This window comes from Anabas testudineus, chromosome 23 (assembly GCF_900324465.2).
Source record: "Anabas testudineus chromosome 23, fAnaTes1.2, whole genome shotgun sequence".
Classification (NCBI taxonomy): Eukaryota; Metazoa; Chordata; class Actinopteri; order Anabantiformes; family Anabantidae; genus Anabas; species Anabas testudineus.
In genome coordinates this window covers 11,308,108-11,335,781 of record NC_046631.1, presented here as the reverse complement: position 1 = coordinate 11,335,781, position 27,674 = coordinate 11,308,108, and the positions used below count along the sequence as shown (strand labels likewise).

The 27,674-nt window shown below is 39.5% G+C and overlaps 3 protein-coding genes across 11 annotated transcripts; 2 read left to right on the top strand and 1 right to left on the bottom strand.

Moving 5' to 3' along the window:
• The first annotated feature begins 1,842 nt into the window (after positions 1 to 1,842).
• On the top strand, positions 1,843 to 14,737 carry rab3ip (RAB3A interacting protein (rabin3)). Of its 9 annotated transcripts, XM_026363459.1 has the most exons (15): positions 1,843 to 1,959; positions 3,442 to 3,594; positions 6,474 to 6,625; positions 7,388 to 7,501; positions 7,851 to 8,017; positions 8,141 to 8,312; positions 9,422 to 9,517; positions 10,388 to 10,465; positions 10,624 to 10,833; positions 11,019 to 11,147; positions 11,256 to 11,368; positions 11,495 to 11,518; positions 11,888 to 11,987; positions 12,204 to 12,273; positions 12,749 to 14,737. In XM_026363459.1, the coding sequence occupies exons 4-15, from the start codon at positions 7,415 to 7,417 to the stop codon at positions 12,829 to 12,831; spliced, it is 1,329 nt and encodes a 442-aa protein (XP_026219244.1). In that variant the 5' UTR covers positions 1,843 to 1,959; positions 3,442 to 3,594; positions 6,474 to 6,625; positions 7,388 to 7,414; the 3' UTR covers positions 12,832 to 14,737. The 9 variants fall into 9 exon arrangements, with proteins under 9 accessions (XP_026219244.1, XP_026219246.1, XP_026219239.1 ...); XM_026363461.1 differs by lacking the exon at positions 3,442 to 3,594 and having other exon boundaries at positions 12,752 to 14,737; XM_026363454.1 differs by lacking the exon at positions 3,442 to 3,594.
• Positions 14,738 to 14,986: 249 nt separating this feature from the next.
• tmem19 (transmembrane protein 19) lies at positions 14,987 to 21,434 on the bottom strand. Its single transcript, XM_026363465.1, has 8 exons — positions 21,189 to 21,434; positions 20,570 to 20,717; positions 19,815 to 19,928; positions 17,230 to 17,367; positions 17,072 to 17,148; positions 16,733 to 16,910; positions 16,332 to 16,541; positions 14,987 to 15,350 (listed from the first exon to the last, which is right to left on the bottom strand). Exons 2-8 carry the CDS (start codon positions 20,697 to 20,699, stop codon positions 15,190 to 15,192), a joined length of 1,008 nt encoding a protein of 335 aa, XP_026219250.1. The 5' UTR covers positions 20,700 to 20,717; positions 21,189 to 21,434; the 3' UTR covers positions 14,987 to 15,189.
• Positions 21,435 to 24,076: 2,642 nt separating this feature from the next.
• c23h12orf66 (chromosome 23 C12orf66 homolog) lies at positions 24,077 to 27,552 on the top strand. The gene is made up of 3 exons (XM_026361195.1): positions 24,077 to 24,576; positions 25,363 to 25,651; positions 26,406 to 27,552. Exons 1-3 carry the CDS (start codon positions 24,345 to 24,347, stop codon positions 27,223 to 27,225), a joined length of 1,341 nt encoding a protein of 446 aa, XP_026216980.1. The 5' UTR covers positions 24,077 to 24,344; the 3' UTR covers positions 27,226 to 27,552.
• Positions 27,553 to 27,674: the final 122 nt, after the last annotated feature.

Below are 27,674 nucleotides of genomic sequence, written 5' to 3'. Positions count from 1 at the left end.
TTGCTGTAAACACATTTCACATTCTGCATGATTAGCTCACCTGCCACCCTCTGAATATAAGTTAAATCAAAAGAATTCTATTTTTACCTGTTATTTGGTACCAAATAATATGCTTTTTTCATTCATCTTTTTTAGCACATTATTGGTAAATAAACTAGGATTTAGTGACTTGTGAAATACTGTTTTGTACCTGTTTATTATCAGACCTTCTACCTTACTATATGATTTAAAATAAGTATACATGTTTGTCTTTAAAATGTAATCAACAACCAAACATCAGTATTCATTGTCTCTCTAGATGATATTACTTTTGTATTTTAATGAAGTATCAACACATGTATTTGTAATGGAGTATTTTTTGCCTTGAAGTATTGCTGTTGGTTTAGTCAGCAAGATAAAAGATTTATTTGTAGATAAACCCCTTGTGTCTAGTTAAATCTAAAGAATATTCACAAGCAACATAGAGACACAATCTCATTTCTTTGGCATCTACTTTCATATGATATCTTTTGGTGTCATATCAAAATTATAATCAAGATATGGTATAAGATGATATATTAAAAATAATGACACACATTAGCCAGAAACACTTAGCAGGTGTTTAATAAATGTTCAGTATCCTTTAACCCTTTTACACAAAGTGCAACTAAAACATCAGAAGATGCACCTAGGTACTTTCCAGTGAGGTAAGAATCTGAACAGATGACTAAACATTTACAATTTGTTTGTTGCCAGCGCTCCCTGCTGGCTGCAGCTCAGTAGCTCAACTGTGCAATATGTAGCTACATTATGCAGGAATTTGAGTCCAAACTCAGTTAAATCTGAAGACACAGACGTGCACTTCCTGATTCAATCATTATCTCTAATGTTCATCACAAGTTTATGTCTATACATCTGCTTAGAAATTAAATTCAGCAGTAATGGTGCCAGTTAGACGAAATATAAACAAGGTATACAGAAAGTCAGATTTCATGTTTTTCAGGTGTCTGTTTACCATTTACTGTAATTATAGAGCAAGCTGAGCACAAAACAATGATGGAAACCCATTTTACTCTGGCCCCTAAACTGACAAAGGATGGATTACTGTATTTATGATAGTGAACAGAGTATGTAAACATAATGTTGTTTTATTTTCAGTAAATTAGGTGATCATTCAGTCTCTTGTGTTCACTAAACATCTCTGTTTGTGAACACAATAGTAAAACTGGCAAAATAAAGTAAAGTGAGAATACTGTGGAGTGTGACTTCATCACAGATGCTCAGTTTGCTAAATACCAGAATTAAACACAAGACTCCAATTAGCCAAAGTGGTTTATCCCAAGAGTTTGGGCTTGCTTCCCTTCCAAGGAAGTGGTCTAGATATTGCTGCTCATATTTTCACACATTCACCTTTTCCTGATGCCGTGTTTCTCATTGTCATGTTGTTAATTAGGAGGCAATGTTCTCCTGGAAGTTTGGGGGTGCTCATTAACAGTGGCTGCAAGTTGATCAAAATCAACTAAATGTTTGACTCAATGGAAGAAATAAATGATGATTTTAATTATTTCTGACCTTTTGTTCAGGTCAGAAATATGCCCACAACTTCACTTAAATGAAATTGCAGCAATAAATTGAGAATAACATTATGTAGCCTATTTATTTTTCTTGTTTCATGGCTTCTCATGTTTCTAAATCTATGTGTTTATTTCCAGGTTTACATAAACATATCATAACATATATTTTCTTGTGATTAAACCCCATTTAATACACAACTCTATAGTGCTGATGTGATTGTAAACATAAAACTAAAGTGATTGTCGTTTCCTAGTTTCCCAGCGGTCAGTAAACGCGCCGCCCGTTAGTTGGAGTAACCTGCTGCGGTCTGCGTCAGCCGCTCCGGTGTCTGTTCGTTTGTTTGTCCGTGTATTTCGCTACGTTACTAGGAGGACGACAAACCACTGCTGTCCACACAGAGGCCCGGTGAGTGCCCATCTAATGCGTTATTTGCGTTACTGTTGTTATTACTATTATTAATGGAGTTAATGGAACTTCATCAGCCTGCTAGCTAGCATAGCTACATCCAAATGCACCAATACCCTCCATGCGCCTATTATCGGACAAGCCGTCTGCCGCACTGTTTTCTTCCTTTTGTTGGAACCATGCACTCAGGCTTTTAATGTTTCTTTACAGTTTTTGCTGTAGGCGTCAAATTTATTCACGATACATCTCGCTGCTTCTAATTAAATTAGAAAAACTAGCTCTCCGTGGCTGTGCAGTGAGCGGTGGCCGATAATGGAAGCAGGGTTTACCCCTATTTTCAGTAATCCCCCCAGGATGCGAATAACGCGTGTTTATTAACGTTAACATTTTGGAAGTGAGCGACACTTTTGTTGTTTTCGTTGCTATGTTGACGTCGCCAGTCGGTTTATATTTGATTTCTGACATAGCCTAACTGTCAGCGGTAAAAGAAATGTTGAAATGATCCTCTGAATGAAGCTAATACGTTATTTAGCTAACGTTAATGCTAGCTCGGCAGGTAGCTCGATGTAGCAGCGGAACCTAAGCCGACAGACTGCAGATATAAACCGCTTCTATGCATATTTCATGCGGACAGTGTCCGATATCACCCGTTAGCTGTTAATGTTAGCCGTGTGCTCCTGTTCTCTGGCCCCCTTATTAACATCAACCATGCTAGCCGCGGCTAATTAACCCAGTGCTAGCTAAATTAACCCCAGCAGCCCCAGCAATGAAAAGTACATTTACTCAAGTGCTGTGAGGTAGAAATCTGAAGTTCAGGTAATTTACTTGAGTATTTCAATTTTATAGGTATTGAAAACACACAGAAACCCTTTGACCCTTGGGGTCTCTGAAGCTGGAGCTTTACTCCATGTTAACTGTGTGTGCCTTTATATTTAGTTTAAATACTTTAATTAACATCACATTTGTTGGAAACTTGCACCACTGACTTGGAGAAATACACTTTAACAGGTCCGTCTTGTCTTGTAGGAGGGATATGTGTCAAACAAACCTAGTGTTGGGACCTTCATTGTTTTGACATTTTCATATTTTTGTGTTTTACCACATGTTTTCAGGAAATTTAGTGTTATTCTATTAGTCATGTCATGTGAGGCTGAAGTCAACAATTTTTTATTGTATATTTGTTCTAGCCTACTGTGGGCATTAAAATTACTTGAAAAGTTTTTTTTTTTCCATCAAATGGCTGGAAAATAACGTTAGTCATTTTCATTATTTGGGCGGTGCTCCTTTAACACAAATTACTGCATCAGTGTGAGGTGGTGATCAGCCTGTGGCACTGTTGAGGTGTTATTGAAGACGAGGTGCTTTAAAAACAGCCTCCAGCTCATTTGTACTGTTTAGTCGGGTGTTTCTCATCTTTCTCTTGATAATTCCTCAAAGATTCTCTATGAGGTTCGGTTTAGGTGACTTGGTTGTCTGTAAAAGGAAATCAGCCTCTCCATGAAGCCTGTCGGGCATAAAGAAGCATGAAGTGGTCAACAGCAACATTGACTTTGAACTTGAGAAAACACAGTGGACCAACATCAGCAGACGACATGTTCCCAAACCATCACTGACTGTAGAAACTTCACACTTCAAGTGAGACACTCCTGACATCGAGTCTGGCTTGATGGTAGTTTTATACTTGGGCTATGCTACGGCTATATCCTATTTACCTGAAAGCATCTGTGCATGGTGACTCTTGATGCTCTGAATCCAGCCTTAGCTGTCTTGTCAATTATTGTGGTGTAATGAACTAGACAGAGAGATGCTCAGTATTTATACTGTATGAATAGTAATATAGTCAAACTCAAAGAAAGTCTTCTAATATTTTAAGATAGAGGATTTTTGATTCTTGTGAGCTGTGTATTAATTTAAATTAAAACAAAGTATTTTACTTTAACCAAATCTACAATATTAGTTTTATTTTTTTGTATGATGGAGAATGTGGTATTATATTTCAGAAGCCAATGTGTTAAAAAAGACTTAATATGTAATATTAGATAACATGTCGGCTAATATCACAACACTCAGGACATTTAACTTTAACATTTACTTGCTAATACTTTCTGTACATTATATTTTTTCTATTCTTACCAAAGGATTTTAATGCATGGCTTTTACGTTGATACCTAAAGTATCTGAGTACATTAATCACTGTTCATGGTATGGAAATATAGAGATATACATGTATGAGAATGTGTATTGAGAGGCATATCAGCATCATCATACAACTTCAGGTTTGACTTTAGCCTGTCAGCATTCTGACAATATTGTAAACGGCTTCAATTGGCAGCTAGTATTAGCTGGGCATCATGTGAATGAACAGAGAGGATGTTGTCAGTGTAAATTCAGTTAGTATTTGTTGCATACACTGCAGTTCTTGTGCAAAGCTTAGTATCAGGTTTCACTAATATACATGAAATACAACATAGGACAATTACAACAGAAATAAATTGGTTAATTAAGAAAATCTTCAGTATATTAAAATAGTTCAGCTGTAAATTCTGCTTCAATATGAAAAATAATCTAAAGAACACTTATTATTTTGTACATATTTATAGATAACCTTCACTGGTGGACTTTTACTTATGTAAAAGTACAAATACTCTATTATGCAAGCATGTGATGTATATCTCTGCTACCGGTTACATGTGGCTCAGTGCTTTATTGGCTGCATGTATACGCTGTAAATGCATGAGCGTTTACCAGGTGCACAGAGTAACTAGATCCAGACCCAGCATCCCTTGGTGTGTCAGGTTACTGTGGGTTTCCAGGACTAGTCTCCATGGAGATAAGCACGGGGGCGAAGGAAGGATTAGTTGGTTTTAAGTCAGTGAAAGGTTTCACTTGGGTTGGATTGACAGGTATGTTTTCACCTGTGTGTGCGCTTTTGTATGACCAGCAGACTGAGGACCGGTTTGAGCACTGTCATGTTCTCGAGTTCTGTCAAAGGGAGCTCTTCCCGAGGACTAAGACTTGACTTTAGAGTAAATAATAAGGTTTAAATTAGAGTTAGACATTTTGTTGTGTGGATTGTGCTATTTCTCACTTGTCCTGACCCTGCTAGTGTTGCTGTGCTGCTCTTCAATATTGCATTTTATTGCAAATGAGAGTGAAAATAAGACAGAGACAGATGTTGGCCAAATAACCAACATGTAACTGCTCTTGTTTGGTTTGTCTGCAGCCAAAGATTTATTGTGAGGGAGGAATCTTTCACTGTAGTAGTAGTAACAGTGATACACCTTTGTTTTTAGATACCATCACATGAGTTTCCAGACTCAGAACCTGTAAACGTACACTGTTTAAACAAGAGTATTTGCCAGAATAACCTGTGTGAAATGTGTCATATTTCACATAGTTTATAGTTAACATTTCAACATTAATGTAATTTTAAAGTAGTCAGTTCTGTTTATGTCAAGTGACTGACTGTTCTTTTATTAGTTGGTACTTTCTAGTTGAAGCTGGAGGCATTTTTTGACACTTATTAACAGAGGAAGGTGGGACTTTGACATAATGATACCAATAAAAACGTAGACGTTGTTTTCAGCCGAACTTTTAAATAGACGGAGGGAGAGTCAGAAGGAGTCACACCATCTTTATTTGTCTTCACGAGTAAGTCACTAATTTGACTCTTGTAAATATGCTCAGTGGGCGACACACCCACTTAATAAACACACACATGAAGAAACACGCAGGCTGAGCAGGTGGAACTGGGGTGGTGTTGAACAGCCCTGCGTAGCTGAGGAAAAACAAAAGGTAGGTTAAGAACACAGACAGAATCGCCGAGACCGATGATAACAAAGGAATGGATCTCTGGTATGAAAATGGATTTAATGCTTTTGTTTGTCTCAATCAAACCACGGAGAGAGAAGCTGTCACTCCTACAGTATGTGAATTTCCGGTTAGTCTTCTTGTTTGCTGGAGTTTGACCCAGAAAGTAAAGCCTGTCCAGTCTGTCTTTGTAGACTGCATCATAAAAACACTGGACATGGAGACGAGATGAGGGAGGTCTGACTCGATACTTATGAGCACATCCTTGGGATTTGTGAGCTATGATTATTGTGGCCAGAGTTTTAGTACAGGGTAATAATATTAGTGCTCAATATAGTAAAAATGCAAACTGATTTCTGAGGAACAAGCTACTGAACTCTTGATTTTTGGCGAAACAGGCACTGAGCACACAGTCTCAGCTAATAGAGTGAAAGTTGATATAGTATGATACAGGTGCAGTACAAAAATAAAGGATTACTCCTAACTACTAGCCTTTCTGACTTTGTAGTGGTTGCATGTGAATAGTTCACTCAAGCTATGTAACCAAGCCATTTAGTAATTTATGCACAGCCTAATTTAACGTTGGGGAGAGAAGAACAAAGTCAGCCTCACATGTTTTTCAGATTAGCGTAAGGACATGTTTGTTCACGCTCCCATGTGCCTTCACTAGAAATATTTAAATGTATGTTTCTTTTGTCTTTTAGGTCAAGAAAAGTCTTTACCTGCCGGTCTGTTTGTAGTCCCTCTTTCACCTGCAGATCGCCCCGCTGTGCACCGACTGCTTATCTGATCATTGTCTGACTGACTGTGAGCCTTCATTGATCCTCCCAGCCTCTCCATCAACAGCTGCACTATGGTACAATGCACAAACACAGAGGAAAGGAACACTTTGAAATAAAACACCTTTAGTTTTGTATCCAAGTCTAAATCCACATCCCAAATTTTTTCCTCTTCCTTGTGACATTTCCAACATTTGTTATCTTGAATTGAACCCATTTTAATTTTATTGATGTCAGTTAATATGTAGCCATGGCAGTTTATTTATGTTATGTTTACTATCGCTCTACAGAGATTCTGAAAGTCATTGCTGTCATTGGTCTGTGGAGCTGTTTGTGGATAAACTACTGTGCCCATATTTTTAGTAATGGCGCAATAGAGTGGCTCAGTGACATGCTTTATGATGCAGAAAATTAGGCCAAAAAAGACTTGAGATGCACGGACAAAACAAATAATGTATTCAATATAAAATGACAAGTCTCATCCTGTGAAATACATTTTAGTGTTAGTTTAAATGCAAACATTTTGTTGTGATGGAGCCTGTGGACAGATGTACATTGATACTTCTCTGTGACTATATTTAGCCAGTTTAGCAGTAAATCCTAGATTGCATGTGTGACTTATCTGAAACAAAAGTAAACTTTGTTATAACTGATACAAACTTTCAGTGAGACAGTTGATCAGTTCTTGGACCCATGTTTGTGTCATTTATTAGTAATATGATGTCTCTGTTAAAGCAAGGCTGCCAACGGCTCACAGGCTTATGACTCGTTGTTTTGAACATCGTAAATTGGAATAAACATATGGCTGCATCACTAACAGCTGTGTGTGCTCTCTGCAGAGTGTATGATGTCTCAGAGCAGCTGCTATGGCCAGCAGCAGTCAGAGCAATGCCGAAACTCTGGAGGGGTTCCATGAGGTTAACTTGGCCTCACCCACCACACCTGACCTTCAGGTAGGTTTAGGGTCAACCCATTCCCTCGTCACATGCAGATAAAAATACAATTTCAAATGTTTAGACTATCAGAACCTAGACCGTCTCTCACAAAGAAACGTGGGTTATCCAGCTGTTTTTGGGCTTAACTCCAGTTTTTTACAGTTAAATTGGCTCATTTTTAGAAGAAAAACTCAGAAAATATGTACATGACCAGGATTCTTTTGTTCCTTTATGAGTAAATTAAGTTTGAAGTCACTAAATTTTCTCTCGGGGTCCTCACTACAGGACCTTGAGTTGTTAGTCTTAGCATAGCTGCCATGGTAGACATAACTTTGGCTTTAATGGTTCCCTGTGTGATGTCCTACAGAACCAAGCAGAGCAGCGTCCCCCTGCCCGTCACAGCACGCCACCCACTTCCCTCTACCGCACTCATTCTCTTGGAGCACCTCCTCCTGGCCTCCCCACCTCCCTGCAGGCAGACCAGCTCCCCACACAACCAGTTTACTCTACTCCACGGCACAGCCACAATGGAAGGTAAAGAAAATACTGAAGTTCAGTATTTTATAAAATTTATAAATACAATTTTTTAACCAAAGCCCCCACCAGACCTGTTATTCTCCTCCATTGCCTGTAATCTTGTTGTTTTCCATGTTGAAGTGTACCAGGTCTGGAGGTGGATTCTGCAGAGGGCAACTTCCTGTCTGGAGAGGACAGAGAGGAATGCAGCACTTTGAGCGACAGCCTGTCACGACTGCGGAGCCCGTCAGTGATGGAGGTTAGAGAAAAAGGATATGAGAGACTGAAGGAGGAGCTGGCCAAGGCTCAGAGGGTAGGACACACACTCACTCTATGGTCTTAATGGTCTTCAGGTCCTAAAGTTGAATGTGAGTGGTTGCAGATGGACAGTGAATGTGTGTATGTACGTGAGACTTCACCACATTACTCCACAGTGCTCATTACTTAGACTGACATAATTTTCCATATTTTATTTGAATGCATTTTTAATTTTTATTTTTCTATATTTTTCAATAATTACAGATTCTTTCGGACATGTTAATCTTATGGTAATTTAACATTTCCATCTCCTGTTGGAATAAGCACTATTCCTCTGTTACAGTGGCAAGAAAAAGAATGTGAACCTTTTGGACTTCCATGGTTTTCTGCATTAATTTGTTATGAATGTGATCTGATCTTCATCTAAGTCAAGAGTATTAACAAATGTGCATTTTGTGTAATAACACAAAAATGTTGTTGTGTCAACCATAAAAACCTCACAATGCGAGTGGGAGAAGTATGTGAACCCTTTGAATAATGTCTTCAAAACAGCTAATTGGAGGGGTTAGCATACCTTCAAGTGTGTCAAAGCGTATCAAAAAATCTTCAGTATAATGAACCAGCTGTCGACCAGTTATTAATTCTAGGGCTTCACATACCTTTTCCACTGTCATTTTGAGGTTTTAATGGTTGTTCTCAATAAAGGCATGGAAGGTCAGAAAATTATTTCAGGCACATTTTATTCATTTTGTGTTTATACTCTTGACTTGGATGAAGATCAGATCATGTTTTATGACAACCTTTTTCTTGCCACTGTAAATATAGCAAATTGAACATATTTAGACTGGTCAGAAAAAAATATAGAGGTGTTGATTCAATTAGCTGTAGTTTGTGCTGCTGCTGAACCGTACCTCCATTATACAAAATGGTATTTCTAGAAACATCTGTCAGTCAATATCAGACTGTATTAGTGTTTTGTAGGGTTACCTAATACTGAAAAGCAGGATATGATGGTTTAATTCTCAAAAACATTTCACAAATTTTTATTTATCTTTTTTGTTTTGTTTTGTTTTTGCCATGATATGAGTTTACTGCCATGTGTTCATTTAGCACTTTGTTTTCCTGTTGTGTTGCTTTCTGTTTGTGTGTATGTGTGTGTGAAAGGAGCTGCTGTTAAAGGATGAGGAGTGTGAGAGGTTATCTAAAGTCAGAGACCAGCTCGGCCAGGAGCTGGAGGAGCTCACCGCCAGTCTCTTTCAGGTCGGTTCACTTCTGCTCAGTCTGTCCATCTCCTCTGCTTCCTGTTTCCCTTCCTGATGCAGCGGCCAGACAGACACAGGACAGAAAAAAGTTACAATTGACTCAGGATGCAGAAATGAAGATGCGATTAGTCTGAGTAAAATGTCGGGAAGCTATTTTTAGTGGACTGCAGTTGTCAGACAACTACCAAAGAACAAGAAAAACATAAAAGCAAGTAGAAACTGAGCAATACTAACATGCAAAACTGCAAATGTTTGAACTAAGAAATGATGCATTTGGCTCTTCCTGCTTCTTCTACAGCAGCTTGTGTGCTTGCTTTACACTGGCCCACAGTGCTCCCACTAGTGTTGGAGAGCAACAGTGCCTGCGCGAGTAAAATATGTACACATTAATTGTTCTGCACAGTGTGAACACATCCACAGAGGAGCTAAATGTTATTTCACTTGGATTTTAAAAACAATTTGTTTTGTTATTTCAGTCTGTTCACATCAACCTCATCAGCTGCTTTCACAGACAAATTAATTTACATTCCCAACTGAAACTTGTCTCTGGTCGTTGCTCACTAACTTACTTGCTTTGTTGTTTGAGTTTAGAAAGCAGACTGAATCTGTCTCCTTGTTTCTCTAGAAGGTGATGGTGACTCTCTCTCTTCGTTTTCTATAGCTTGTTTTGCAGCACAAGTTTAGTAGCCAAGTAGTTTCACTGCAGGTTTTAAACCACTGACATTTACTTGATTATATTTACTTTACAGTGAACTGTTCCTTTTTAAAGCAGTTGCACTAGTCTAGATGTTGCTTCACTATTAGAATGAAAACCAATCACACATGAGTGAAGAAAAAGGATTAGATATTATGTGTTTGTGTTTTTCAGGAGGCCCACAAAATGGTCAGAGAAGCCAACGTCAAACAGGCAAATGCTGAAAAACAGCTGAAAGAAGCTCTGGGCAAGGTGACAACGCTGAATACTCACAAATGTGCCTTCTGTGTCTGAGCTTGTGTTAAATTACTATTTGAGGCTGATTTATCAAACTTAATAGATTTCAGTCTCTGAGAATGAAATGAGATGCTGGCCCTGAACCGGTGTCTCCTCTCCTTTTTCCTACTCAGATTGACGTCCTCCAGGCAGAGGTTCAGGCGCTGAAAACGCTGGTCCTCTCCTCTCCCACCTCCCCTGTAGGTGAACTCCCCTCATCTGTAGGAGGGGGCAAGACTCCCTTCAGGAAGGGCCACAGCAGGAACAAGAGCACTTCGTCTGCTATTCTTGGGACGCAGCCTGACCCGTCGGCCACTCAGCCCATCGTACGCGAGTGTAAAGAGGTAAGAGCTCTCACACATGTATTCAGAACTTTAATAATAATTTAATAACTAATGAAATTGCTTTGAATGGTGATTGACTGTGAGCATATCTACACTCTGAGTTCTGTTAACCAGAAGATATTGAAAATGGATAAAATTTGTTTATAATGCTCTTGGATCCAGGTTATCTTATGTTATCCATGTAGGTGGACAGTCAGCTGTTCAGTGAGTTCAAGGCGTGGAAGGAGGAGCCAACGCTCGACCGGAGCTGCTGCTTCCTGGACAGAGTTTACCGTGAGGACATTTACCCCTGCCTCACCTTCAGCAAGAGCGAGGTACAGAGAGATGTTGGAGTGTTTTTGATCACTAGTAGTCACAAAGACTTTAAGGCTGTCATTCATTCATTCAGTTCATTGTCCTGTCCTTTTTCCTTCTGTCCTCAGCTGGGTTCAGCCATCTTGGAAGCTGTGGAGCAGAACACACTCAGTGTGGAGCCAGTTGGTTTCCAGCCACTGCCTGTGGTCAAAGCCTCAGCAGTGGAGTGTGGAGGACCAAAGTAAGACCCCACACGTGTGCAAACACACACACATAGACAGACACACTCATGAACTCTTTCTCCTCTTCATCAAGCTTTCACTCCTTCATCGTCATCTCTCCATCTTTCTTCAATTTCCTACTCTAGTGGGCGAAGGGCCGAGCTCGTCACGTAAGTCTGTCTCACTCTCGCTCTTTTCCATCAGCATTTTTGAATTGCCTCACCCCGCCTGGCTCTTCCAAACACCTGTACTAACTTATAACATTCCCTTCTTCAATCATTCCTTCCTTCTGTCCAGGTTTGTCAAAGAGCTCCTGATGAGACAAACATTGATAAATGTCTAAAATGAATCCCTCTCTCCTTCTTTCCTTTCCCTCCTTGCTTCCTAGTCTTAGTATTAGTCGTGTTTAGTTTGTACTGATTGATAGATTTGAACAAATGTAGTTTTCCTTCTGTTGTATGAGGTACTAGGGGGACAAAAACAAAAATCAATACAAAACCAAAACCTTATGTCTCTTTTTCTGTGTCCATCTCTGATAGAAAATGTGCCCTGAGTGGTCAGACCAAAACCTGTAAGCACAGAATCAAATTTGGAGATTCATCCAACTATTACTATGTGTCTCCCTACTGTAGATACAGAGTGAGTATCCGCACACACACACATAAAAAATATATTTCTATTTATCCGAACTCATTTACAAGAATCCCTTATTCAATAAGGACCAATCTGCAATTTTTATATGAGGCATTTGTGTTATCCCATTTTCAACTTGCCTGTTGTAAAGCCTTGAGGTTTGTTTCAACATGTTTAGCTTGCTCTGTAGTATAGTTGACATAGTATGTTCTTCTTCTTCAGATCACAGCAGTGTGTAACTTCTTCACCTACATTCGCTATATCCACCAAGGGCTGGTGAAACAGCAGGACGGTGAGACACATACCTTGTTGTTCATTAACAGTGAACCAGATGACTGAGAGTTGGTAGACTTCATTGTAACGCTGCAGCGAGCACCAGTGAAGTTAGTCAGACTATTTGAAGCTTTTAAGAGACGTATTGGTCGTAATTAGTCTGACAGTTGCAATGCTGACCTCAAATGTCACTGTAACACTTGCAGACGCAGACTCAGTCAGACACATGCGTTTTTAAAAAGGGGTTCTTAATTTAATTGTACTTCAGATGTGGTGGATACACAAATAGAAATGCTTAGAACAGATTTGTTTTTCAAAAAGAAGCTTTATTTTACAGAGCTGTTGTTTCCCAGCTGTTTCTAGAAACTATAACTATAGAAACAAAGTTCAGTTGCGTGCATTGAGGTTATTTATTACAAGATGAAAGTCATGGAAAATGTATTTTTTATTAAGCATCATGTGACTCCCTGTTTTTTTCTGTATTGTGTTTTCAGCAGAGCAGATGTTCTGGGAGGTGATGCAGCTCCGCAGGGAAATGTCCTTCGCCAAGCTCGGCTACTACAAGGACCAGCTGTGACAGGCAGACGGACAGCCTCGCCCTCCAATCACAGCAGACTCTCCCATGGTTCTGGTTTTCCTCCTCATCCGATCATTTCAGGAAACCCTCCTCCCTCCCTGCCCCCTTCATGTGAGTGTGTTTTTGTGTGAGAGAGAAGAACTATGGTTGTTTTCAATCATCACAAAGGCTGAAAGACTGACGTCTGTCGTCACTGATTTGGAGTTTTGGTGGGTTTCTGTTGAGTTTGAGACCAAAATATTTCCTTTTTTGAAACATGTAGCACTCCAATATGGCATGAACATCATCATCTAAACCCATCTGATGAGCTCCGAGCTTAGCTTTTACCCTCCCTCTCTCGAAAAAGCAACAAAACATTTTAATCATTAAATCTGAATGTATCAGGACTGCAATAACTAAATTCCCGAATTGTAAGAGACAATATTTTGGACAACTGTCGGAGAAGTAGCGCTACTGTAAAGAGAAAAATGTAAGATTTAGAGAACATGGGTTTAAATTTTGAGAACAAAGTTGCTATTATAAGAATAAAATCAAGGAAAAGGAATATAGAAGTGCCACATTATTAAGAAGAACCCAACTTTAGTTAATTTATAAGAATTATGGAAAAACATACTGGTCAAATGTTTCAAAATTCAAATAAAGCTGTCCTAATATTTAAAGGTTAGATATTTTGAGAAATAAGAATTCCAGTATTTAGAATTTCAATTTAAGAGGAAAAGTAGTTATTATTATTAGTTAAGAATTTGCAATATTACAAGATTAATACTCCAGATTTCCCCTCGTTTCAAGTTTTGTAACTTTACGTCAAAATACTAACTTCTCGAAATTTACCTAATTGTCTAAATATTTGCAATATATTATGAATTTATTTCTCAAATTTCCAACTGTACAATAAATTATTGCCACATAATTTTCAAAAAGGACCTTTTCAAATTAGTTTTCATAAAATGAATTTCTTTCCCTAAAATATTACAATTATCCAATCTCAGATATTTTTATAACTGTTCCTGCTGCTCTAAATTACATTTGTTACAGAGCTACTAAAAAAAAAGTAGGTTGTGCTAAAGATTCACAAGTTAAAATGACGAAACAATCAAATCAGTGTATAAGCTTATATTTAATTTTACTTTGTGTTGAAGTAATTAATGAAGGACGTCCAGTTGGATGACAAGATAATCAGAAGATCATGAGTACAAACACTACACTAAAGCTCCATTCAGAGTGGATTTGTTTTCATAGAGGTGGAATAATTTTTAGTTTTGCGCAAAGCATGCATGTAGACAATTTGTTACCCCCTCCCCAATAATAATTACTGTTTGTCTCTAAACCTGCTGCACTACCTGTAATTTAAATCCTATTTGATGCAACATTGTTCCCCACCCTATGCTAATGTAAAGTCTGTCTAAATGGAGCTTAAACATGTGTTTACAACCTTCTAATGATTGTCTGTATGTAGGAAAAAGAGTATTTTATCATTTATTTCAAAGTTTATGACGATATTTTGTTGTCAGGTTTGATTCCAGATGTTGGGGACTCATCAGGAGAATTGTGTTAAAAGAAAAGTTAAACACTACTTTTATTTCTGCTGTTAATCACTGTTCTGGCGTCTTTAAATACTTTGACAAACAAATTGTGGTCAATTCTCCTTAAACGGCTCCTGGTGTTTTCAGCCTGCTGTATTTGATCAATCAGGAAATCTGTAGATAGTAAACTGTGCGTGGGTGAGGCTGTGTGAATGTGGAGTGTGTTCGTGAACTTTATATATGTTAATTTAAACCTAACTCCAGTCCTCTGCATCTCTCTCTCTCCCCCTCTCTCCCTTTCAAAGTCAATGTCACTCTCCCGGTTTGGTTTAGTGCCTTTTCTCTCAGACACTCTGAAATAAAAACAGTAATACCTCTGGAAACCTGCTGCTGTGAAGTTTTTCCCACCCCACATGCTGTAATGAGACAAGGTCAAAGGTAAAGTGCATTACAGTGAGGCACGCTAATGCTCAGACTGTTTCAACTTGGACTGAAACAGTCGGAGCATTTCTTTTGGATTATTTGGGAATTGGGTTTAATTTGGGGTTTATGTGTTTCAGAATAGTTTGAAACCTGCATTGTAAAGCTTCACTCAGTTGTGCTGCAGGTGTTAAGAAACTGGACAGCATATCTTTAAATGTATGGCCCAGTTTATTAAAGCACTGACTTATTTTAATTACATTACATAATGACTTCAGCCAGTATTTTTCTATGATTGTTATTTTTCCTTTCAAAAAGAGTAATTTTCTGTATTATAACAATCAGAACTTCTTCAGCACATACAGCAGTTAAGTGTCACATCAGTCGACTTTTCCACGTTGGTTCTGTTGTCAGTTCATCGTGGCCACATGCCCCACGCAAACCCTGGCAAGATGAGCGCAATGAGGACAGAGGAGAACAGGTTCACAGCGTTGTTGTCCAAGATAGGTTTTCCACAGATGCGGCGGGTGGTGGCCGATTCGTAACTCACCACCTTCCCGATGCTGGAATCAAAACCTAAAGACAGACGGACATCTGGTTGATAGGGATGGGTTCTGACACACAGTTTATTTTAGATCCAGTTAATTCTGTAAAATACCCAGATGCATTAAGCTCTGTAGTGCCCCCCCACCCATACCTCCTCGGCTTCAGCCTACTGCCAGTGTGGCGAGTTAGTCAGGTAACAGTAACGTTGTGCAGAAAAACTAATAAGTAATTTAAAATTCACTGATGGATTAAAGTAGAAATACTAATATCTATTCAGTGTTTTTCAGAAGAGCTTCAGAGTGAAGAGCCAGATAAGTGAGTACAAGTGTAATGAATGTTTCAAAGCAGCGAGTATGTGGTCGAAGTCCAGCAAAATGTCCATGGTTTAGGTTTAATAGTTAGTGTCTACTCATTAATACTTTTAGTGTCTGGAATTAGTTTTACAGCACAGTGACGTGAAGTTAAGTTACAAAACTTACAATGAAGTTACAAAAACAAATCTAAAACTGCTAATCAAAGGCTTTGTTAAAGTGGCACACTGTCAACTTGAGAAAGACCATCACAGCAAAATGAAGACGAACTTTATCATTCAGTGAATAAGAATTTCTAACGTTTTGCATGCGCTGTTAGTCACTTTCCTTTTTAATAGAATTTAGTTGATTTCTTCTCCAACCTGGATTCTGTTATTAGTCTGTATCATAGACTCCCACATCTGTTGAGTGACACGTCTTGCCAATATTGATTGATTTATGTTTAACAACAATGAAGATCTAAGACGAATAAGCTGATCCAGGTTGGAGAGTGGGACATTAAGCATGAGTAGAGGCAATTTAATATTGGTATTAGTCTCTCTGGGGGTTCTTGAAAGCATTATTGACGGATTTTAGACTATTTAAATTAAGTTAACTGGAGATTGAAGAAATTTCTATTTTGTGATGTCTTATAGACATGAAGATTGATGACTTTAAAATCATTATGAGCAGTAATATGCATTAGTAAAAGTACAGTTACCTGAGTACTGCATGTGAGCTCCCAAGAAAGAGTCCAGCATTGATCCCAGCAAGCCAGCCACCCCACCGTACACCATGATGGGCCACTGAGGATCCGCGAGGTGCAGGTCGCTGATAAATAGAAGCTGTGTGACAAAGTAGGCCACACCCACCACGAGACCACCGAGGAAGCTGGCGACTAATCCAACAGGTGTAACTCCTCCGTTTGTTCCTGGTAGGTGACAGAGCAGAATGAGAATCAAGCAGATATGAGCCTGGTAAACATTTTATATGATTAATTTACTCCTGACCAATCAAATCGCTCATGATTACAGGACTCCAACACAAACAAATGTGTTGATGTCTAGTAAACAAAAATTTAAAATCCACCTGTATACAAATAGAAAGCAAACTACATCTCACCTGCTGGGACCTCCTTCCAGGTGGTGATGAGTCTAGGCTGTGATTGGCTGAGGACAGGTCCCACCTCTGACGCCCAGGTGTCCCCACTGCAGCAGGCGAGGGCTCCCACTAGAGAGAGGCACATCCAGGAGGCAGAGTACTGTTTACCAAAGTCAATGGGGATCTCACCTGGTCCAACCTGAAACAAACAGATAGATTATCATAAACAAGGAGGAAACTTTAATAAAACTATTAATAATAATTAATAAAAACATGTTTTGGCACATAATAGAACATATTTTCTTTGAGGTTATGTACATACAATTTACTATAATATAATGGTCCAGTTTGTGCGTTTACCTCGATCATATAAAGCAGGGCCAGCTCTGTGGGAACTCCTCCATTACAGAAGACCTGGACCCAGTTTCTCTGGCCCCCTAAGACAGACATAAATTTCATACATTCATTAATACATTAATGCATTTTACTTGAGACAAACAAATATTTTTATCTCTCACCTTCTTTGTACTCTGCATCTATTTTCTTCTTCTGTGCTCCTCCCCAGCGGGTCAGTTTGGACGAGGTGAGGAAGAAGGTTAACAGCGAGGCGAAGAAGCTGAAGTTGGCCATCAGCAACACAAATCCCACCAGGAGAGCTGAGGAAATACAAATTCCAGATCAGAGGAACTGTCTGAATCCAACATGTATATAATCAACAATATAATCTGCAGATTAGTTGCTAATAAAATCGCCAGCAGCTTGGTGGGAGTGTTGTGTAAAATAGTGGAGCAGTGTGAACTATGAAGAAAGACTAACTTAAAATTACAAATATAAAGTATAGTAAAGTAAAATTGCTAAATCTAAAACTAGATCATCAATACATTTACTCCGTTAGAGCCACAGTTTTGACAGCAGTGTTTTTAAGCCAGATGTTTGTTTTGGATTTTAATGTGGGGCTTTTTACTTTGCTTCCTGGAAAGTATAAACCTCTATGACTCCACCTCTTAAATGGCATCATTCTGCATTTTATTAGACCAGTGTTCATGTTCTCATGCTCACACACATCTAGTGAAGACTAATCAGACTCAGCAGTGACGCTCATGTGACATCGTTAACTTTCATCTGCTCCTTTTAAATCTTTTTTCACTTTTTACGGCCATCAAATTGATTTATTTTGGCTGTTTGGACCACAAGGACGATATCTGTCCTCACTGGCTTTTCTGGGTTGTTAAATATGTAGATTCAGTAGAAATAATCATGACATTAACATAAAATGAAATAAACTGAACTACGCTTCAACCAGAATTTACTGAACATTTCCAGTTTCCCCTCACACTCAGCATAAAAACAGTAACAATAGCACATCCGCAGCCGCTACGCTAATCTTCAGTGTTAGAATTAGGTTCTTAGTCTGTTTTGTTCCCATAAACCAGCAGACTGGATAGCCTGGTGGTTAAGGCACTGACTGTGGTGTGGTAGGGCATGAGTTCGATGCCCGGTCAGGACAATATCCAGACAGATGAGTTACAACACAAATGCTACGGCAAGGTGGAGACAGGACGCCAGGACTGTGGGGAGGTGTAACCCTCCTCCCCACAAGACAGATTGGATTAATTAATAATATTAAATAGATGAATAGATGATTGAGAGAGGCTAAGATGAACACCTGCTCCCCTGGCTGAGTGTAAGTGAAGTTCACTCTGAAGTCTGGTAAAGGACTGAAGACAGAGAGACACTGACTTGACTGAAGACATAGGAGAGAGACACTGACTGGGAGAAGAGAGTTGAGGTTAGGAGTGAGGAGGAGAGAGAGATGAAGGAGGTAGCAGGTGTCCAGGTTAGACAGAATGAGTATGTCAGAGGGACTTATAAAAAGACTTTAACTTATATATATAAAAAAGACTTTAACTTATATGAATAACTTTATTTCTTTTAAGTCATTTTTATATAAGTTAAAGTCTTTTTTATAAGTCCCTTTGACATACTCATTCTGTTTAACCTGGACACCTGCTACCTCCTTCATCTCTCTCTGTTGGTCACCTCAACTCTCTTCTCCCAGTCAGTGTCTCTCTGTCTTCAGTCCAGTACCAGACTTCAGAGTGTACTTCACTTACACTCAGCCAGGGGAGCAGGTGTTCATCTTAGCCTCTCTCAATCATCTATTCATCTATTTAATATTATTAATCAATCCAATCTGTCTTGTGGGGAGGAGGGTTACACCTCCCCACAGTCCTGGCGTCCTGTCTCCACCTTGCCGTAGCATTTGTGTTGTAACTCATCTGTCTGGATATTGTCCTGACCGGGCATCGAACTCATGCCCTACCACACCACAGTCAGTGCCTTAACCACCAGGCTATCCAGTCTGCTGGTTTATGGGAACAAAACAGACTAAGAACCTAATTCTAACACTGAAGATTAGCGTAGCAGCTGCGGATGTGCTATTGTTACTGTTTTTATGCTGAGTGTGAGGGGAAACTGGAAATGTTCAGTAAATTCTGGTTGAAGCGTAGTTCAGTTTATTTCATTTTATGTTAATGTCATGATTATTTCTACTAAATCTAATTATTTAACAACCCAGAAAAGCCAGTGAGGACAGATATCGTCCTTGTGGTCCAAACAGCCAAAATAAATCAATTCGGTGGCCGTAAAAAGTGAAAAAAGATTTAAAAGGAGCAGATGAAAGTTAAAGATGTCACATGAGCGTCACTGCTGAGTCTAACTAGTCTTCCAGAGTGTGAGGGAAACATTTTAATGAGTGACAAATTATGATTTCACAGTCGTAGCCTGGGGCTGATGAGCGATTTATCTCAGATCACTTATGTATTCAGTTATCCTGGAGTCTTTCCACCTGAACAAAATAAATTCAAATCTATATTCTGAAAAAAATAAAAAAAACAAAATCAGGTTATACTGTAACACTGAAGATCTCATCATTGTATTTGTCAGATAAATAGAGGTTTAGGTGAAATAACAAATAATAGATTTTAGCTTTTATTGCCGTTTTGAATTAGCGTTTCTCACATCACTTTGTCACTAATACGACAGCAAACTTAACTTAATTGGATAAAATTTAATTTGTGGATAAAAAAGGGGACACACTCACCTCCCAGGGCTCCTGAGCGATCCAGACTGCCTCTCTTCATTGCTCTAATCGACATCACGAGGGGAATCAAGATGGAGAACAACCACCGCCACGGTGACACAGGCTGCAGTGTGCCTGTAATCACACACACAGTCAAACCAGTGTCACAATCACTAACATCTCCACAGCTGAGCTGCTGTTTTTCCACATTTTGGGAATGAGAGGATCGTTTTGTAAATAAAATAAAATTGTACAACCACCTCTATTTTTCCCCACTTGGATGGACACATGGAAAAACACTTTTGACTGTGCAGAGTTTAGGACACCTAACACTTGTAGTAGTCTTCTAAAACTGTTTCTTTACATGAGGCACAATGCAAAAAGTTTGGAACAGTAAGGGTGGTTTCTTCTGGAGGGAGAATTGCAACATGTCAAACTCAGGGCAGCCACCATGAAAAATGATGCCGGTAAAGGTTCAGGCTTTAACCTTTATGGGTTCACTTCTGAGGAATAAAAATTGGATTGTAGACAGAGAATAGAGGCATTCAGAGTAGAGCACATGACTTGCTTTGACTCATTTTCTCAGTGTTTCACATTTTTCAGAGTAATTTTAAATGGTTTCATGCAACTGGCCATGTAGCCACAGGAATGCATCTGAGACCATGTCTAAATTTGTCATCTAGATTTTTGAAATGGCATTTTAAAATTATTTCTGCATTACATCCTTTGGGCTTGACAAGAATATCCCATCATACAGTTGTCTAGACACTGCTCACCATAGTAAGTGCTGATGGTGAGGGAGAGGACCCAGAAGAAGAGGGAGAGTGCCAAAGTGGCACAGAGCACAATCATATCAGTCATCATCTTGATGGACTCCTTCATCAGCACCTCATTCTCAGAGTCCATGCTGACAGACAGCTGGAGCTGCAGAACAAGACACCGGATGAGATCAGTGTGTGATTGGTTGTTGATAAAATAAAGACAAAGATACAGAGAATAGTTTTCAGTTTTTGTTTACATCAGTTCTATTGGTCATGGTTGATCCTTACAAGCTGTGTTAATGTCTATCTATGCATGAATATAGGCAATGATAAGTAAAAAAAAAAAAAAAATCATTTAGAGAACTTCTATAGCATTATAGTGTACAGTACTCATCTTAAATATCACGTTTAACTAAATAATTTTCACAGTCAATTTATGAAAACTAGCTAACGTTACATCTGCTATATCAACACATCGACACCACTGCAAACAGGTTTAACTATTTCCGATTAATCCAAATGAAAATGACAAATACAATAATCTGATGCGTTTTAGAAGTCGATATAAACGCATATAACAAATATTTATTTGCAAAGCTGTTGTAAGTATTTAGCTAACGCAAAGTGAACTCACCGTTTGTTTCTGCAGCCATCCTGAGTCAACGATAACTAGCTGGCTAATGTTTAGTGTAACGCTATTGCCAGCTCACACAGATTAACCTTTTCCCTTCAAACGTGACTGGACATAGATTACTTTCCTACCTGACGGTAAAACTAACTACATTAATATATTTTGGAAAGCACTACATCAATAATTAAAGGCAATCCTGCAGCTGACACAATTTGTGTTTGTTCCTGGAGGTGAAGCAACGTCGGAGACATTTAGATGACGGACCGACTTCCGCAATCCAACCTGGCTCTTCTTAAAGGGACAGTAACCTGAGGTTTAGGTAACTTGGGGGACAGGTCATCCATCAATTACTTACTTAATACTTCAAAGATTACATTTACCTTAGTTATTCTTTACCTTAAATAATTAGATATCTGTAAAACTAATTGAGAATGCACAGCTGAATCTGGAACATGTTTTTTTGGAGCTGTAGTGATTAGCCGGTTCATTTATTAGTTAAATTGATGGGGACATTAATCATAAATATTAGCTGACAATATTATTCATTAATCATGTTAGGCATTTTCCAAGCCAAATGACAAATATTTCATGGTTTCTCAAATGTCAGGATTAAGTGTTTTTTTCTGCAAAGCGAACTGATGCCTACTGTCTTCATTTTGGGTTTTACAGATTAATCCAGACTGATTACAGAGAAAAAGTGTCCTACGCTTCCAGGATTTATAAGCTTTATTATTCTTTGTATCTTCCTGCATGTTTGCCAGTCATCCTATTATTTAAAACAGACGTCTTAAAACTATAGCTTGTAATCTGTAATCACATGGCAAAAGTCTTTCTTCATGACAGCGGAGCACAAACAGTCACCACTGTAGACATGAACACAAGCTTTTGTTCTGTCACTATCAAAAATCCTTTAGTGAGAGCACATCATCATATGATATAAGGTTTTTTATGCCCCCTGCATCAAAATGCAACCATAAAAGGATGAAATATAGCGTGTAGCATGAAACACACCAAGAATGCAGACAAGCAGTATAAACGTAAATGCTGCAGAAGAGGTCTGAGATGTTTCCACTGACATTTTAATTATTTTTTAGTATAACTCACATTAGATCAGGATGATAAAAGCCGTTATTCTTTGTAAGAGAGAACTACTGATACTCAGATAATAAGCATATTAATTTGTGCACTGGTCTATTACATGTGGTATTTTTGCCATGTTATATTAGAGTATAACGTCTGAAGAGAGTCCATCCATTTACTCTAAACTGTTTAGTATGAAATATGATGCAGACATTCAAGGCGCCCAGTGGATTAACTTTAATACAGTAATACTTCTAGGCCTATGTTTAACTGAAAGACATTATGATAAAGTAATTATATATACTGTGTATGTACCATTCTTATAGTCAAATATACTGAAGAAGCAGTTCACAATAATTCAGCATGCAATTAAAATATCAGCATTCAAATGACATATTACCAAAACAATCTAAGACATTTACTGAAATTACAGCAAACCATGAGAGAGAGAGAGAGATCACCTACCGATCAGGGAGGAGTAGAGGAGAAAATGTGGTTTGTGCTCATTTTCAAGCAGTTCACACTTTCACAAGGGAGAGAGATCCACCCCTGGAGCAAGAAATAGAGAAGGAGAGAGAGATGGTTTTGATAGCACACGGTGTCAGAGAGTTATGGGAGGTATAGTTGAATCGAATGGGACTAATGGGGAATAATCACTGTCAACACCAGTCATATTTTTCATTGTGATCACCAAAGTTATACTTCTGAGAAGAACAAGTGTGTTTATCAAAATGAATGATAAAACACTAAAACGTGATGAACACATAAAAACAGCAGTAGCTCAGGTGGTAGAGCAGTGACCTACAAACCCCAGCCTGAGTGGTTCGATTCCTGGTTCCTCCTGGCTACTTGCTGAGGTGTCCCTGGACAAGACACCACAACGCTGTAGTGTAGAGCTGACATACTGTCTAGCTGCTGTCCACCCTCGTTTTCCCCCAAGTATTCATTATTATTATTATTATTATTATTGTTATTATTGTTGTTATTATTAACACTGCAATATGAAACTGTGGTAACGTAATATTTCTTCTGAAGCTGTTATTACTTTCAATTTTTACTCATCAATAAAGGTAATTTGAATATAGTTGTTCACTATGCTGTAGTCTGCTGCGATGCAAGCAGCATGGACCTGGACAGGAATAGACTGAACAAGCTGGTCAGGAGGGCCAGCTCTGTCCTGACCTGCCCTTTGGACTCAGCAGAGGAGGTGTGTGAGAGCAGGATATTAGCCAAGCTGACAATACCCCTCACTCTCTGCATCAGACAGTGGAGGCTCTGAACAGCTGCTTCAGTGCAGAATGATACACCCCCTGTTTAGAAAGGAGCGTTACTGCAGATCTTCCCGCTTTAAGACTGTACAACTCAACAGTTTCACTGTATTCTGGTCTGCAAATCATATCCACACCGGTCACACTGTTTCAATTTGAAATTGATTTATTAAAATATCTGGTAGATATCACTGCACAATCCTGTAAATATCTTTGTAAACATGTTATAAATACCTGTATCATTTATATATTTCACTCTCTTTCTTGCACCTAAATGTGTCTGTGAGCTACTTAACTGTCCGCACAGTGGGATCAATAAAGTTTGATCTTATAAAGTTTTATTAATTTAGAGTAATTGTTTTTTTTATTTTAAGCTAGCTACACAATTGTAGCACACATTTAACAATTAATTACAATAAATCTAAGTACACACATACAGACTGAGATAAAGTTTATCTGTTCTCTGTGTGTTTTCTAGCGCTTTACAACCACGAACGTACTAACTTTGACCCTCTTGACCTTCCGTAGTGTTTACATCCTCTGTTGACAATATGGCGTCGGTCAGTTAGCCAGTTAGCTAGCGCAGACACTATTTTAAAGTTATTGTCAATTCAGGGAAATATTTAAAGCATTTACAGGAATCCTTATTAAGTGCTATGTTTAGAAGCAACGTCAATATGTTTTAAAGACGGTAGATTGCGTGGATTAAGGGTGTAATAGCAGTTCTTGCGTGTCGGTGCGCTAACCCATTTAGCCTCCAGCTCGCTGCGACACACAGCTGGTCAGCCTGCGGCGGGACAATCTCTGAATCATGACGGAGGTGGAGGAGCTACGGCCCGTTCCCCGGGAGCGGGCCATCCTGGAGAGCTTCTTCACACAGCTCGGCATGCTTTCCTTCGACAGGGCCAAAGACTACGTGGAGAAGGAGAAGGACACCAGTAAGAGCGCCGGGGCGATCTGGGCTGCTCTGCTGGCCGCTCTGGCACACCTGGCCGCCGCAGAGAAGGCGTACCACAACATGACATTCCTCGGACAGAAGATAGGTAACGTGTCCTGCATGAATGGGGGGTAAATACGCAATGGTGGAGTAAATGGATGGAGCACTGTACTTATATACAGAGTACTGTACTTATATACAGTGTACTGTACTTATATACAGAGTACTGTACTTATATACAGTGTACTGTACTTATATACAGAGTACTGTACTTATATACAGTGTACTGTACTTATATACAGAGTACTGTACTTATATACAGAGTACTGTACTTATATACAGTGTACAGTACAGTAAACATGCATACGAAGCCGAAACCTGCAAAATGAACTGAATGTGTGAAGTGAAGTGAGTTTATGACACATAACACTACGTAGTCGTCTTCTAAAGCTGTTTCTTTACAGAAGGCATGATGCCAAAGCTACAACAGTAACAGTAACAGACCTCTATCTGATAAGATGGTCCACTCTCAGATTGCTGACTGACACATTATAAACAATGCTCATCTACTCTACTACTATGTCCTAACAATCTGTGCTGATAATACCGAGATTATCACACTAAATATAGGTATATCCTTTTGTTTTGGGTTGACCCTTGGCATCTTCTCTAAAGTGTTATTAACACATTTTAACACTTTCTAACCCACAACTGAGATGCTGAGTTACAGCACTAATTAAGAAGACTTCTGTACAAATAATTGGCTAAATTAACCATGAAAAGATCTACTCTCCTAATCTGAAGATGTGTGGGGTTGTTGGCAGTCTGACAACTAAATATTTCTGACAGCAGATGGAGCTGTAGGACTGACTGCCCTTTCCTCTCTTTGCAGGGGGCCAGTCTTTCTTTAGCCGCAAAGACTCCATCCGCACCATCTACACGTCCCTGTACAACGAGCTCAGGAAAGTCGTAACGATGGGGCGTCACGGCCAGCCAGGCTCTGCGTCCTACCTGGAGGACCTGCTGTCGCACCTGTCGGAGCAGCTCTGCCACTTCACCCAGGCCCGCATGGAGATGGCCGACCTGTACGAGAAAATGCACTCACTGGGCAGCCAGAAGACCATCAACTCAGACGAGCTGGTCACCACACTGGAGGCCGTCCTGCAGAAATACAGTTCTAAGTGTGTATCTGTATTTTTAAACATCTTATGGAGTAACTAAACTCACCCTGTGTAGTTTCAAGCTGTAAATTACCAGTGCTTTTTTAAAACAAGTGGATTAAATTGAACCAAAAGAGTCTTTACTGCAGCAAAACAGCATATTAGCACTCAATCATATCATTAAACACCATCAGAAGAGCCATTTTCTCGTATTGCTGCTGATATTTTTCAGTGTATTTGCTGATAATATTGTGCTTTTACTTAAATAAAGGCTTTGAACACTTACTCTAGCACAGGAGTATAAAAAAAGATAAATAAATCAGCGATATAAAAAAAGGAAAGGAGGAAAGGGGAGAGTGACATATTGGGGTTGGAGGAGGAAAACTTTCTGCTTTATCCAGCATATTCAGGATTTCAGCTTTTTCCCCAGAGACGTGTCAGTGAAATCGTGTCCTGCAGCCGTAGCAGCTGTTGAGTTGTTGACTGAGCTGCAGCAGGTCACATTATGACACGCCACAGATCACTAATTTGACAGTGCACTGAGGGGTGAAGGTGGAGCTCTCATCAGCAGACCTGGAGAAACAAACCGACACCAAATTGAATGTGTGTGTGTCTGTGTAGGCTGAGCTCACACATGGATCCACAGTGAAATGCAAATGTCTTCTCAGCACGGAAGAGAGACAGCTGCTTTCAGGTCACTACAAATTAGGCCAGCTACTGTCTTTGCATTTATTTGCCTGTTTAATTACTAAACCTCTCTTCCTCCCTTCTTAAGATTCCACCACCCCATCCTGGGCCGTGTGGAGGAGGGATTCCAGACTGAGGTGGATGTGGTGACCCAGTTACTGCGTTGCCAGGCTCAGGTGTCTGAGTGGCATTTCCTGCCTGCTCTGCTCAGCCTGCACGGTGCAAACTCCAAGCTCGTCGCCTGGGGTCAGCTCTTCCAGCGGCAGAGAGAGACCCGCAAGCATCTGTTTGGAGGTCAGTCCCAGAAGGCAGTGCAGCCTCCACACCTGTACGTGTGGCTGCAGCGCTTCCAGGCGTCACTTCTCGCCAAGTTCAGCTTTTATTTCCATGAAGCACTGAGCCGTCAAACAACCCCGACTGACATGAGAGCTCTGACGGCCCGTACCACACCAGACTACCACGGCAAGATCTGCTCCTTCATCCGCAAGCATGACGCCAGCAACGTGTCTCTGGTGTTTGACAACCGTGGCTCAGAAAGTTTCCAGGGTCACGGCTACCACCACCCACACTCATACCGAGAAGCACCAAAGGGTGTGGAGCAGTTTCCCGCAGTGGTGTCCCTTCCATCAGGAGAGCGGCCGCTCACACACTGGCCTAATGTCATCATGATGATGGGAGACCGCACTGCTGAGCTCAACACTCTGGACAAGGTGGTCCACTTCTATGACGATAAAGTCCTGAGCACCTACTACCTGACGCGGCCCGAGCCACACTTCACTCTGGTGGTTATATTTGATGGCAAGAAGTCAGAGAAGGATCTGCACATCGCTGGTTTCCTGCAAGAGATCTCAGGCTCACTGCGAAACTCTAAACCCTTCAGCACCCTCAAACCTGGGTCAAAGGGCTGAGCTACAAATGAACAGCACACACAGACACTAGGTGCTCTAAAAGGTGGAGATCGAAGGGAACAACCTCAGCTAATATGTTAGCTCTAATATATTATTATTTCTGATAACTAAGGTGCTTCTATCTGAAATCTTTTTTTCTGCTGTAATCTTTGTTGTTTGAATCTCACGTTGCCAAAAATGTTCCAGACTATGACAGTATGAAAAACCGTATGCTGCTAGAACTTAAACCTTTATTTAAAACTTCTTAAGAATTTTAATTATTTTGCATCAACTGCTGTTTTAACATGATTACTTTTTATTTTTATTTGCTTCTAATTACTGTGCTTGAAACAGTTTAAATAAAATTTTGCATTAATTGCACATGTGGGTTTGAACACGTGAAACTACTCATTGATAGAACACACATGAAGATTTATTAAGTGTTCAAACAAACATTTTGTGTCATTTCA